The 13,285-nt window shown below is 36.2% G+C and overlaps 2 protein-coding genes and 1 long non-coding RNA gene across 3 annotated transcripts; 2 read left to right on the top strand and 1 right to left on the bottom strand.

Annotated features, from left to right (window-relative positions):
* Window positions 1–164: 164 nt before the first annotated feature.
* Window positions 165–4,925, top strand: LOC18992636 (probable phosphoglucomutase, cytoplasmic 1). The gene is made up of 18 exons (XM_006416053.2): window positions 165–320; window positions 945–1,026; window positions 1,124–1,179; window positions 1,651–1,764; window positions 1,889–1,951; window positions 2,091–2,207; window positions 2,313–2,413; window positions 2,498–2,557; window positions 2,656–2,755; window positions 2,852–3,009; window positions 3,101–3,196; window positions 3,349–3,412; window positions 3,500–3,581; window positions 3,666–3,844; window positions 3,925–4,001; window positions 4,116–4,248; window positions 4,377–4,493; window positions 4,598–4,925. Exons 1-18 carry the CDS (start codon window positions 243–245, stop codon window positions 4,667–4,669), a joined length of 1,749 nt encoding a protein of 582 aa, XP_006416116.1. The 5' UTR covers window positions 165–242; the 3' UTR covers window positions 4,670–4,925.
* A 4,094-nt stretch (window positions 4,926–9,019) lies between these two features.
* LOC18992635 (probable pectinesterase/pectinesterase inhibitor 6) lies at window positions 9,020–11,270 on the top strand. The gene is made up of 2 exons (XM_006416052.2): window positions 9,020–10,065; window positions 10,407–11,270. The coding sequence occupies exons 1-2, from the start codon at window positions 9,072–9,074 to the stop codon at window positions 11,069–11,071; spliced, it is 1,659 nt and encodes a 552-aa protein (XP_006416115.1). The 5' UTR covers window positions 9,020–9,071; the 3' UTR covers window positions 11,072–11,270.
* An 813-nt stretch (window positions 11,271–12,083) lies between these two features.
* On the bottom strand, window positions 12,084–13,174 carry LOC18992634. The gene is made up of 2 exons (XR_002898062.1): window positions 12,913–13,174; window positions 12,084–12,353 (listed from the first exon to the last, which is right to left on the bottom strand). It is a non-coding gene; the product is annotated as an uncharacterized LOC18992634 (long non-coding RNA).
* Window positions 13,175–13,285: the final 111 nt, after the last annotated feature.

Below are 13,285 nucleotides of genomic sequence, written 5' to 3'. Positions count from 1 at the left end.
TTCTGTCAGTAAAAAAAAAAAAAAAAAAAAAAAAAAAACGAGAGAAACGTTCCACTTCACTCACTTTGGCAAAAGGTAAAAAAAGCGACGATCCACACGTGTCGCGGTCTCGTCTAGCTTAAGCAACTTCTTTGCGTCGATTATACTCTCAAACAGCTTATTATACCATCATCACTCTCCTCTCTTTCTCTCTAACAATCCATAGTCCAGACTAAAATCCAATTCTGATCCTCGAGGCGGATATGGTTTTCAAGGTTTCTCTCGTCTCAACATCACCTATCGATGGCCAGAAACCGGGAACTTCTGGTCTTCGTAAGAAGGTACTTTTGAATCGAGCGAATTCGATCTGGATCCGATCTGTTTAGTTTGATTTTAGCTGAGATTAACCATCCGATTAGTTTTGATCTACGCATTGATCCATATGATTATGCGGATAAAGTGAATGATGACAAAATTGTGTAAATCTTCTTCCCATTTTTCGTCTTTGGGTTTGGGTTTTCGTTTTATGTTTAAATGATTTGTTTGGATCAACTTCGAGATCGCGTCATTATCTCTAATTAGAGTATATATTAGAGGGAAGATTATATGCGGTGAATGTTAAACCTGATACAATTATGTACACATACCCTATATGCATTGGATTTTTGTTTAATCCTACTCGAATTTCAGATCTTTATTTCGCATTCATTTTTCGAGTATAAATGATGTTTGTATGGGTATGCAAATTCATATATGACGATCAATGACGTTTATTGAGACTCACTGTTCAGCCATGTCGGATCTGTTTTCCAAGCTGTGGTACACACTATTTTGATCAAAGGAATTTGGGTTGATCGTTTTATCCTATCTATACAGTTTCCACTGTTTGGTCTACTTTTTTGCATACATCAAACTGGCATCTTTTGGTTTCTCTGATTCGTATTATGGTTTTTCTGACTGTGTAGGTGAAAGTGTTCAAGCAACCCAATTACCTAGAGAATTTTGTCCAAGCGACATTCAATGCTCTTACACCAGAGAAAGTCAAAGGTGAGTTTTTTCTTACTCATCTTGGTTGCTATTTATGTGGATTCTTGTAAGATATCAGTTCTTATTCAGATATTTGCTCATCGCATATATTCTGCAGGTGCCACTCTCGTGGTCTCTGGTGATGGCCGTTATTACTCAAAGGATGCTGTTCAGGTAAAACCAATGTGGTTCTTTCTCTTCTTAATCTGGCCTGAAAGTAATCGATGTATTTAATACTTAGCGTAGAATTATGAATTAGTGCTCATGTCTTTACAATATTTGAGGGAACTCTTGTGTTATGTTATGGTACTACATTGGCATTTGGCAATTGAACCTAAATTTTTTTTGTTTAACAAAACGGTAATAATTTGTTTGTAATAAGCATAGATCTAGGAGGGCCTGCTATTTATCCATGCTTGACATGTCTACCTTTGTGTCGATCTCTAAGATTTGAACTAAAACTGCTATAGAGAGAGATTTCAGGTTATTAGAGGTTAAGGTTTTGTTTATCTTTGAAGATGATCTCTAAAACTTCCGTGCAAGTTTTTCACCTGCTTCTGTTACATATCTTGCTATCTGTTGCCTGGTATTTAAGACGATGAGGCTTTCCAGCTTTTCATACAATCTTATTTCTTATCTTGACAGATCATAATTAAGATGGCAGCAGCTAATGGTGTACGACGCGTGTGGGTTGGTAAAAACACTCTGTTATCAACTCCTGCTGTGTCAGCTGTGATTCGTGAAAGATCAGGGGCTGATGTGAGATCTCTATCTCTAAGCTCATGGTTGTAGTGTTATTTCAATCTGTTTTTGTTGGTTTTTCTCTATGATTGTGCGACAGTGCAAACTGTGATGAGAGACTTACCCCAGTCTCTGGTTATAGGGATCAAAAGCAACCGGAGCATTTATCTTAACAGCAAGTCACAATCCTGGTGGCCCTACAGAGGTCCGTTCTGTTCTTGTTCTGTCTCTGTTGTGCTCAGTGCCTTTTTGTTTAGTTGCTTGTTCTGTATTCATCTATTGTTTCATATTATTTATATCTAACTCCGATAAGACTAAGAGTTGAATCCCTGCCTCTTATACAGGATTTTGGAATCAAATACAATATGGAAAATGGAGGACCAGCTCCTGAATCAATCACTGATAAGATTTACGAGAACACTAAGACAATCAAGGAGTACCCAATAGCAGATTTACCCAATGTATGTAAACATTCTAAAGAATCCTCTTATTTCACTACAAAATTTACCATTCTTTGTATTTTGTTGAATCAAAGTTGATTTTGTATCTGTGATTAAATGCAACAGGTTGATATTTCTTCCGTCGGTGTAACCAGTTTTGAAGGACCTGAAGGAAAATTTGATGTTGAAGTTTTTGATTCCGCAGATGACTACGTTAAATTAATGAAGTGAGTCCTCCTTCAATTTAAGTGCATGATTGTCCTACTGCAGTCTCTGTGGTTTTACTAAAAATATTTTCTCGCTCTTTCAAGGTCAATCTTCGACTTTGAATCCATCCGGAAATTGCTTTCGTCTCCAAAGTTTACATTCTGGTATGTATCTTACATTGCTTCCCGAACATTTTCCTCTGAGTTAAGTTTCCAATATATATTGCATCGCTTCAACGTTATTTTTACTCTGTTCTATGAAGCTATGATGCATTGCATGGAGTTGCTGGAGCCTATGCACATCGCATCTTTGTTGAAGAGCTCGGTGCACAAGAAAGTGCGTTATTGAACTGCATACCCAAGGTCTTATTTTTGTTTATAATTAAGAAATACTATTCTTCAAATGATTACAAATACACCACCAGCCTCACTATTTTCCACAATACAACATTTTTGTAGGAGGACTTTGGTGGAGGGCATCCAGATCCCAATCTGACATATGCTAAGGAGCTTGTGGCACGAATGGGATTAGGTAAATCCGACACCGGCGTTGAACCTCCAGAATTTGGTGCGGCTGCTGATGGTGATGCAGACCGTAACATGATCCTTGGTAAAAGGTAGCTTACTAATGATCTTTTAAGTGAGATACATACTTAGAACTGGAATATAAAAAGTTTTAAACCTAAAAGCATCTCGTCTTTTGTGTAGGTTCTTTGTAACTCCTTCAGATTCAGTTGCCATAATTGCTGCAAATGCTATTGGGGCCATACCGTACTTCAGCTCTGGTTTGAAAGGTGTTGCAAGGTATTATACTCTCGGGCTGTTTCTTTATTTATAGCAGAATCCTGTGTATCCAACATTTTCAACACATATTTTCTTCGGTTATTTTTTTTCGCATAATTTAAAGAAAATGAATTTTACGTACACAGTTCTTTATAATATTATAAATTTTCCAGGAGCATGCCAACCTCAGCTGCTCTGGATGTCGTTGCAAAAAGCTTGAATCTGAAGTTCTTTGAGGTACATGTCATCGTGCACTCCTTTCCAGCATTTTCTCCTCCTAACTTCATAAATTATTTCACATCTCTAATAAAATTCACATATCAGGTTCCAACGGGCTGGAAGTTTTTTGGTAATCTGATGGATGCTGGGATGTGTTCTGTTTGTGGGGAAGAAAGTTTTGGAACTGGTTAGTTTCTATGTCCACACACACACGTATCTGTAAATAACTTAAAGACAACTTGTAGGGTTCTGAAAGAAAGATCTTTCACAGGATCGGATCATATCCGCGAGAAAGACGGGATTTGGGCAGTTCTTGCATGGATGTCCATACTTGCTCATAAGAACAAGGAAAATCTTGACGGTAACACTAAACTGGTGACCGTTGAAGACATTGTCCGCCAGCATTGGGCTACGTACGGCCGTCACTATTACACTCGTTATGACTATGAGGTAAAAGTTGCCAAGTTTCGTGATTGTATTATGCGGAACAAATAGAACCGTTTGTGATATCTTAAAATTTGTCTCCAAAGAATGTAGACGCAGGTAAAGCAAAGGACCTGATGGAGCATTTGATCAAATTGCAATCTTCAATTCCTGAAGTCAACAAGTACACACACTTCCACTTCTCTGAAATCCTTTCCTTTTCTACTTGAACACGTACTTACTAATCAGTTTGGTTACTCTGTTTTCCTAACCTCGTTTCTCTCTCGATTTTGTTCAGGATTGTGAAAGGAATTCGTTCGGATGTGGCGAACGTCTCCAGTGCTGATGAATTCGAGTACAAAGATCCAGTTGATGGCTCCATCTCCAAGCACCAGGGAATCCGTTACTTGTTTGAGGATGGTTCGCGACTTGTAAGTCCATCTTTTTATTCGGTTACTTTTGAGCCTTCAGGCATTTATCAGCTTAGAACAAAGTGATAGAAATTAAACATATACTGTACTAATTAAACCTCTCTTGTTCTAACTAAAATCATATCAAGGTTTTCCGTCTCTCTGGAACTGGCTCGGAAGGAGCAACCATCCGACTCTACATTGAACAGTACGAGAGGGATGCTTCAAAAACCGGACGAGAGTCCCATGAAGCTCTGTCTCCTCTGGTCAGATGTTTAAAGAATTAAAACCCTTCAAATCCATATATTATTCTAACTAATACCAAAAGGGTAATGCTAATGCGGAATTGTTGTTGATTTGTGATTCACAGGTTGAATTAGCTCTGAAGCTATCCAAGATGGAGGAATTCACCGGCCGATCAGCCCCCACCGTCATAACATAAAGAACGCGGTCAAGTTCAACGATCTCAAATCATACACTTTTTTTCTTTCTCTGCACCTATATATGGGATGCTTTCTTCTCATTATATGAATAATTAAGTCTCAGGGAGACTTTGTATTTCTTGACGGAATTTTGAACAATCCTGGCCAACATCCTGAGTTTTCGTAAAGCTTATACTTCTCCGGATTTTGTTTTCTCTCTTTTGCATGATTAAGTTTTGTTATTGCAGTTTTGTAACTATAAGTATGAGTTTGAAAGTTTGGCCTCTTAACAGTTAACTTCATTTGATACCTCAACATTTATTTGCCTAGCCTAAAATTTTGTTAAGTGTAATCAAAGAAGTGTACATACATACAACACAATCTGAATTGGGCAATTCATTGGTGGTCACACTCACCATATTCGAGTTTTATTTGCGGTGAGATGGTGCATATTGTATGATTGTATCATAGTTGATAGAAACCATTACTATTCTATGCATATAAAAAAGAACCATTTATATTTAAATTTTGCAAAGTGAGGAGAGACGTCAATCTTGAAGTCGAAAGGGAGTAAAGAATTCGAAAGAGTAATTGAAAGAGAAGGTGATAAACCCTTCAATATATCCCGAGTTGCTTTTGCTGTAAATAAAGAAACTTAGAAAGAGTAAATGAAAGAGAGGGCGAATCCTTCAAAAATAATATTTGAGTTGCTTTCGTAATGAATGAAAATGGAAAGCACCTGGTGAATAAGGAAACCTGAAGATTGGTAGAGTCGTACACAACCCGATTTCTCCTACGGGACCTTTCCATATTTAGAATGCAGCTGTATTCACCTTTCGACTCCACTTAAAGACACCATCCTTATATTTCGTGCAATTATATCTTTCTTACGCTCCATTGCTTTCTCTTTTTTCAATTTAGTATCAAATATACACAGTAATTGAACTATCGAATATTTCAGATCCAAATTGTTTTAAAATCTTCAGATCATAATCGAGTGGTCGTGGATACACATGACCATGAGAAAAAAAGTAAATTGGGACTACAATCGTATAAATTTGTTGTATGCTTCACATGGAAATCAAACATAATGAGCAGCAAATACAGCACATTTAGATCATTTAGATATTTTTTTTGCACTATATGAAAATTTAATAGATTCTTCACGGAAAAAGCTATGCATATGAAAAAAGCGATCTAGTGAGAGAGTTAGCATGTTTTGTTGATATGTCCAAAAACACCAAACTCATTTCACGAACTACCACTACCACTTACCCGCACTGCTGTCTATCAACACTCATAACACACAATAAGCAAAACAAAGCCTATATCCACTTCTTATTATATCACATAGAAGAAAGTAAATTTAGTCGATTTCTACGTAACAAACAATTCAATTCGAAGACAAACTCCCACTCCCAATAGTAAATACCCGATCTATCATCTCTGTAATTCAAACTAGTAGTCTTAGCTTGTACTCTTTAGTTGTAAATTTTAGCTCGTAATAAAATTTCTTTTGAGACCTATGATATAATTTCTCTTAAAACCGTAAAGTTTCTTAAAACATGTTTAGTGGGGGTTTGGAGAAGGAGTTCGGGCCCGGGTTCATAGGCAAAGTGTATTTAAAAAAAAAAGAAATAAAGCTCATTATTGACGTATCGGTTCATCCGCGTGAGCTCGACGCCCCCGTCTCTTCGCCATGTGTCACATTGCGATTGAAGGAGATTTTGTGGTAATTTTGCAGGCAAAAAATTCATTTCGTGTGTTTCCCCTCTTTTCTTCTCCTCTCTTCCTCTTCACCTGTGATTCGCGACGACTCCGTCGAAATCGTCTAGACCGACGTCAATTTGCGGGATGAACCCCAAAATGGAGTTCACTACTGGACCACATTTTCACTCGAGTTCTTCCCAACCCACCCAAACCGAAAAATATTGTTTTTTAATGCTGATGAATCCCTCTATGGGGTTTACTACTGGACTTGCTCTTAGTCACTCTGAGTTCGAGAAAAGACTTTTGTAATTACTTTGAAAACGTTGCTTATTCACTGCCAACCGTAAAGTTTATTAGTCACTCTGAGTTGGAGAAAAGACTTTTGTAATAACTTTGAAAACGTTGCTTATTCACTGCCATTTCAACACTCTTCTTCGTATTAACAATAGAGTTGAATGTATATATATTTTTTAATAAATCTCCCAGTATACGTAAATATCTTTTGGTACAAAATAGTGATGGGCGACCAAAATATAGTATAAATTGAGGACAAAAAGTTTATCGATTTTCCGTCACAAATCTATAAGTACAAATACAAAATTTCATGTGTTATGAATTCAACAGATTTGTGTATGTATATGTGTTATCGTCATGCATGCGCCAAATATTTTGCTGTTTCGTCATTAGCGAGAAAAACAGTATATGTATATATGTGCTCATTCCGTTACATTTTTATTTTTATGGCCATCGACAAAAAAAAATAAAAAAAATAAAAAAAAAATAATAATAATAATAATAATAATGAGAGGTTAGTTAATACTTAATAGTTAGTTCTACCCCCATCTATCATTTTTTTTTCTAATTAGTGACACGGATTACTTCCATTAGTGTCATTTTTCTTTTCTTTTGTAGTGTAACCATTATAATAAGATATGATGTATGACAAAGTCATACGTTTATTGGCACTAAATGTTCGTAAGCTGTATACCAAATGTAGAATTATCCATTATTTCCACGCATATGAAATAGAATTTTGAATGCGGAAATGCTTATACATGTGTGCTGTGTGCATTGACTGTAGTTGTTTTTCATACCGAAATATATGGAGCATTCACCTAATTAAAAAATTTTATTTTATTCTCTATTGTCAACAATGTATGTTAGAATTTAAAAACTAGTCGTATGGCTTCCATACTTTTTATTATTTAGGGTTAATCAAAATCATGATTAATTGTTATGATCTAGCTACGTGACAGAAAACTGTAGATCCAATTGTCGCTTTTATAGACCTAAACACATTAAATAAAGGATAAAGTAAGAAAACTTATTCAGCGAGGAAACAAATTAATTTCCACAAAAGACGGATTGAATTTTAACTTTCGAATACTTTAATTTGGTCAAGCTCACACGAAACTCATGTGAGTGAAAGGCTAAAAGCCTTCGACCTCTGATTTCGATATATACTTCAAACGCCCTAACGATTGGTTGGTGGATTTCACATCAGAACAAATTATAGATTTTTATTGGTGATATGTGATTTTTGTGGTTGGAGCGGCAGAGTTTCCAATAACTCTATTTCATCATTATTCACAAAATTTTGTTGTTACCAGTATAAGCGTTCTTTTAGAGAACATACAAAAATATAATTCACTGTTTGATTTAATGGCACAGCTAACACACGAACATTTAACAATTGTTTTTGAAAAATTTATATATGTTAGTTTAGTTGGCAAAAATCGTTTTATCGTACTAAAATAGTCAAAAAGTTTGCTAATTGCTATACTATTTCACATCACTTGTCAACTTTTGTTTACTTTGTTTGTTATGTTACCTTTTTAGGATTCTAACTCAACTGATAGTAAATGAATTTGTTCATCTTCCTTTTTTTATCTTCTCATCTCTAATATAGGATTTTTAACATATTCAAAATAATGGTTAACCATTTATCTCGATAGATTCTATTATATAATTAGTTTCAAGTAGGATAAGAATCAATTTTGGAACGAATCAGCTTTAGATCGAATCAATAATATAGTTCGATTGGGTCGAAATGTGTTTAAACTCTAATGTTATTTTAATTTTTTGAGAGATCGTCTACGCAAAGCTCTGATATATGCTCAATGTTTATGTCATAAGTTCTTACCAATGGCTTTAGCTAACTTGGATTCTATCAGATATTATTTTTATTTTTATTTTTAAATGTTTACTTTGGGTTGTTCACATTAACGTGAGGATCATTAATTATTTTCCAATGCATGGCTTAATACATGAACTGTATTTTTTAAAGGTAATAAACAAAATAACAATAGTAAAAGAATTTTATTAATAGTATACTACTTAAGTTTTAATCTGGACAACTGATGCCATTCTCATATAAATTCCGATTTCAAAATTATTTGTTGAGCTCAAAACTTTGGTATATATTTGAACTTTCTATAATAACAAAATAAACCATAACAATGTGTGAGGATAATTATAGTTACACGTTTTCCTCAAAAATCAAACATAAATCACACTCTCTTACGTGGCTGCATACGTGTACACATTCATTTATGAGACTGAGAGATAGAGAGTATCCATACATTTGTATACAGTACTTTGCATATATTTATTATATATAACTCTACTTTCTTGAGAAACCACAATATATCTCTCCTCATCCAAAATTAAAAAAAAAAAAAAAAACTCTATTGATACTTTTCAAACCCACAAATGGATCACAAACTCCTACTTACACCTCCCAAATGTTTATACACCAAATATATTATAACAATCATTTACTTCTTATCAATCTCTCAGCACAATGCCCATTACATAACTTCATGCAAACAAACACCATACCCTAACGTATGCGCCCACCACATGTCCAATTCACCTCTCAAAACTTTAGACGACCAAACCGATGGGCTCACTTTCCACGACCTTGTGGTTAGCTCCACCATGGACCAAGCCATGCACCTCCACCGCCTCGTCTCCACGGTGAAACGACGCCGTCGTTATCTCCACAAACACGCCACGTCAGCTTTGCTCGATTGCTTGGAGCTCTACGAGGACACCATAGACCAACTCAACTACTCTCGGCGATCCTACGATCAAAATTCTTCGGCGCATGATAGACAAACCTCGTTAAGCGCCGCCATAGCTAATCAAGACACTTGCAAAAACGGATTTAAAGACTTTAATTTAACCTCATCATATTCAAAATACTTTCCTATACACTCTCACCGGAATCTCACTAAGTCTATAAGCAACTCTTTGGCGGTTGCTAAGGCTGCGGCTACGGCTGAGAAATATCCAGCGACAACGTTTACAAAGTTTAGCAAACAAGGAAGTCGTGGCGGAGGTGGTGGTAGTCGGAGACTGATGTTTTCCGACGAGAAATTTCCTTCGTGGATACCTTTTTCCGACCGTAAACTTCTGCAAGATTCGGGAACTACGACCAAAGCCAAAGCCGATCTTGTGGTAGCTAAAGACGGTTCGGGTCGTTACACAAGTATTCAACAAGCGGTAAACGCAGCAGCCAAATTTTCTCGGAGAAACAAGAGGCTTGTGATATACGTTAAAGCCGGCGTTTACCAAGAAAACGTGGAGATCAAGAAATCGATCAAGAATTTGATGGTTATCGGAGACGGCATCGACTCTACCATTGTCACCGGAAATAGGAACGTTAAAGATGGCACGACGACGTTTCGATCCGCAACTTTTGGTACGTCGTCCGTGCTATATTAGCATACATATATGGTTGAGAAGTATCGAAAAAAATACTTTTTAAAAAGTAAAATTTATTCATACTATATCTTTTTTTTACACATTTATAGATATATAGTCTTTTATATAAATATTACTATAAATAGTACTAAGTTTATAGGACTTCCGTATTAAATTAAAAAAATTACTTTGATCTTATTTCAAATTTAACTCTAAACACAATTTCATTTTTTGGATTTAAATTACTTTTTCTCTCTGTCAACATATAATTAACATGAAAAAAAACATAATTTACTCTTCATACATTTAACTAAGTTTTTTTTTTCAACCGGCCACCAGCTGTTTCCGGCAGCGGTTTTATCGGACGAGACATAACATTCGAGAACACGGCGGGTCCACAGAAACACCAAGCGGTGGCTCTCCGATCAGGTTCAGATTTCGCCGTCTTCTACGGCTGTTCTTTCAAAGGCTATCAAGACACTCTCTACCTTCACTCTCGCCGTCAGTTCTTGAGAGACTGCGACGTTCACGGCACCGTCGACTTCATCTTCGGAGACGCAACCGCAAATCTCCAAAACTGCAACATCTACGCTCGTAAACCGATGAGCGGCCAGAAAAACACTGTCACTGCTCAATCACGCAAAGACCCTAACGAGAACACTGGCTTCGTCATCCAGAGCTCTACGGTGGCTACGGCGTCGGAGACTTACTTAGGCCGGCCGTGGAAATCGTACTCGAGGACGGTTTTCATGAAATGTGATCTCGGAGGGCTTGTGAATCCGGCGGGATGGTTGCCTTGGAGCGGCGACTTTGCTCTGAAGACTCTTTATTACGGCGAGTATGCTAATACCGGCGCCGGAGCAAGTCTGTCTCGTAGAGTTACGTGGCCGGGATATCATGTTATAAAGACGGCGACGGAGGCGGGGAAATTCACGGTGGAGAATTTCTTGGACGGGAATTATTGGATCACGGCTGCGGGAGTGCCGGTCAACGCTGGACTTTGACTTTTTGTGTTTGATTGGTGTTGACTTTTTATGTGTCAAGAGTGTTTGATTTTGTTGGCGTGTGATGTTTCCATGTTTATATATACGTAGTTTTGCTTTACATTGTGGATGGATCGTTTTGGTTGGATATACAATAAGAAATCCAATGTAATGTGAGTTTGGTTGGAGATATCTAATATATATTTCTGTTTTAATGAAATGGTTTAAGTGTCACTATTTAGAACATGATTAACTTATAGATTAAAGGAGTCTTTGTGTATATTTTCAGGTGGATTTGGGGAGGTAATGCTAAATTATACAAAATTCGTAAGTACTGACTTAAGTATGAAAATGTTGAGTAGATGCCCTTTATGGGATACGCTCAGTGTAATGAGATAGCAATCGTGATTATTTGTTTTTATTTTTATAATGTGTCCTTTTTACTGAATAAGAAAAACGTTTCAAAGAGAGGATTGTAATAATAAAAAACAAGGTGTAAGAAATTAACATAGAGCTAAACTACACTCGTGACTATTGACGTAGAAATTAAGATAATAATGTTGTATTATTACGTCTAAATCTCCAAGGTTTAACTAAGTTCCAGAGCAAAAAAATCAAAACAAAACCTAAAAATTTAACTCCACATTGTTCACAAAATTTGGGGTCGATAGCGTGTCTTAGAGCATGATTATTGGTGAAACCATATTGGGTTTCTTAGCAATTTTTTATCAATAAATTTGGGTTGAAAACCCTTGTAAAGAAATCCAATGATTTGTATGGTCCATTGGTAGAATTTTTAAGTGGGTTTCTTTTTTAAAAAATTAATAAAGATGTTTTACTATCAAAATAGCATACTGTAAACATTTTACTATCATAACTTCATCACAATCACTTCATTCACAATGCAAATTCTCAAGATGTTTCTGATTCAATTTCACAAAACTACTATAACCATCAGTGCAACAGTCACACAATATGCTAAACAAAACATCAACAAGTTCCCTCAGAAGCATTTCGTATCACACAAATGGGCACCATTCCAAAGACAAATTTAATTATAACGCAACAAAGTGTAATGCATATCCATAACAATCTTTATTAAATTGTACAATGAAAGTTCAGAAATTACAGAGCTGTACAAGATCAGACTCTGTCACTTCATCATTTACCTTTTTTTCTCTCTCTCTAACTTTGTTCTTCTTCTGAGTTCTCTCTCATCTCATTGAGACTTTTTCTTATAGGTAATGATGATCACTAAGTCTAGGTCTTGAGATGTTGTCTTTACTCTCTCGTTCCAATCCAGCTACACAAACAAGACCATGTCAATGTAACGCAAGGAGGACGTTCAAGTATGCCCCATATACCCAGAAAATATCCCAACGTTTACGTTTGGTTCGGTTTAATAGTTACTCTTATTTTTGGTAGTATTCAAAAATTGCTACTGTTGGTGTGGTTGCAAAGAATATTCAAATTCAAAGGAGTGGTAAAGATTCAGACTATATGCTTAAGATATTGTCGGTGGATTAATAAACCATTTCACAGTTAAGAAAGAGTGGTGGACATTGGTCAACCATTGGAACTCACTCTTCGTCAACTTCATTCACTGTCCTATCTTCTTCCCATGATATTTCGATCCAAAATTAACTCTGTTTCTTAGTAATTTCCTCTTCAGAATAATTTATTACTGAAATATGAAGTTTCTGATAATTCAGGAGTCTCTTTCATTGACGGTTCAAAATACAGTAAATTAAGGTCCCTTTTGCAAAAGATTCAAAAAAGTTCCAAGGTTAAACCATCGATTAAGTAACTCAGGAAACAGAGAGATGGAACATGCAAAAATTAAAAGGACAGAAATCGCTTACTGATTTATCGACGAGGAACTGAGGCATCATGTCGGCGGAGAGAACCAGAAATTGACGGACTCGGGCATCGGGTCGGAGAAATCGTCGGAGATAACGACGGGTTCGGCGGAGAGATCGAGAATTTGGAGAAGAAGTGTTCGAATTTTTGAGAAAGAAGAGGGTTGTTTCTCGGGTTGAAATTTTTGAGAAGAAAAAGTGTCGGTTAAAATTTTGTCCACAGATTTTTTAGCCACTCAAAATGAGCCACGCGTCCATGAAAGATCGTTTGTTCCGGATCCAAAATAATAAACGATTCTTCTTGCTTTTGAGTTTTTTTCATTATTTAAATATTATTTTAGATTAAGAAATCCAGGAGAAAACCCCCAATAAAATG

The sequence above is a fragment of the Eutrema salsugineum genome, unplaced genomic scaffold (assembly GCF_000478725.1).
Source record: "Eutrema salsugineum unplaced genomic scaffold, Eutsalg1_0 scaffold_5, whole genome shotgun sequence".
NCBI classification, from domain to species: domain Eukaryota; kingdom Viridiplantae; phylum Streptophyta; class Magnoliopsida; order Brassicales; family Brassicaceae; genus Eutrema; species Eutrema salsugineum.
Note: the sequence above shows the minus strand (reverse complement) of the source record. Positions and strands in the feature narration are given on the sequence as shown.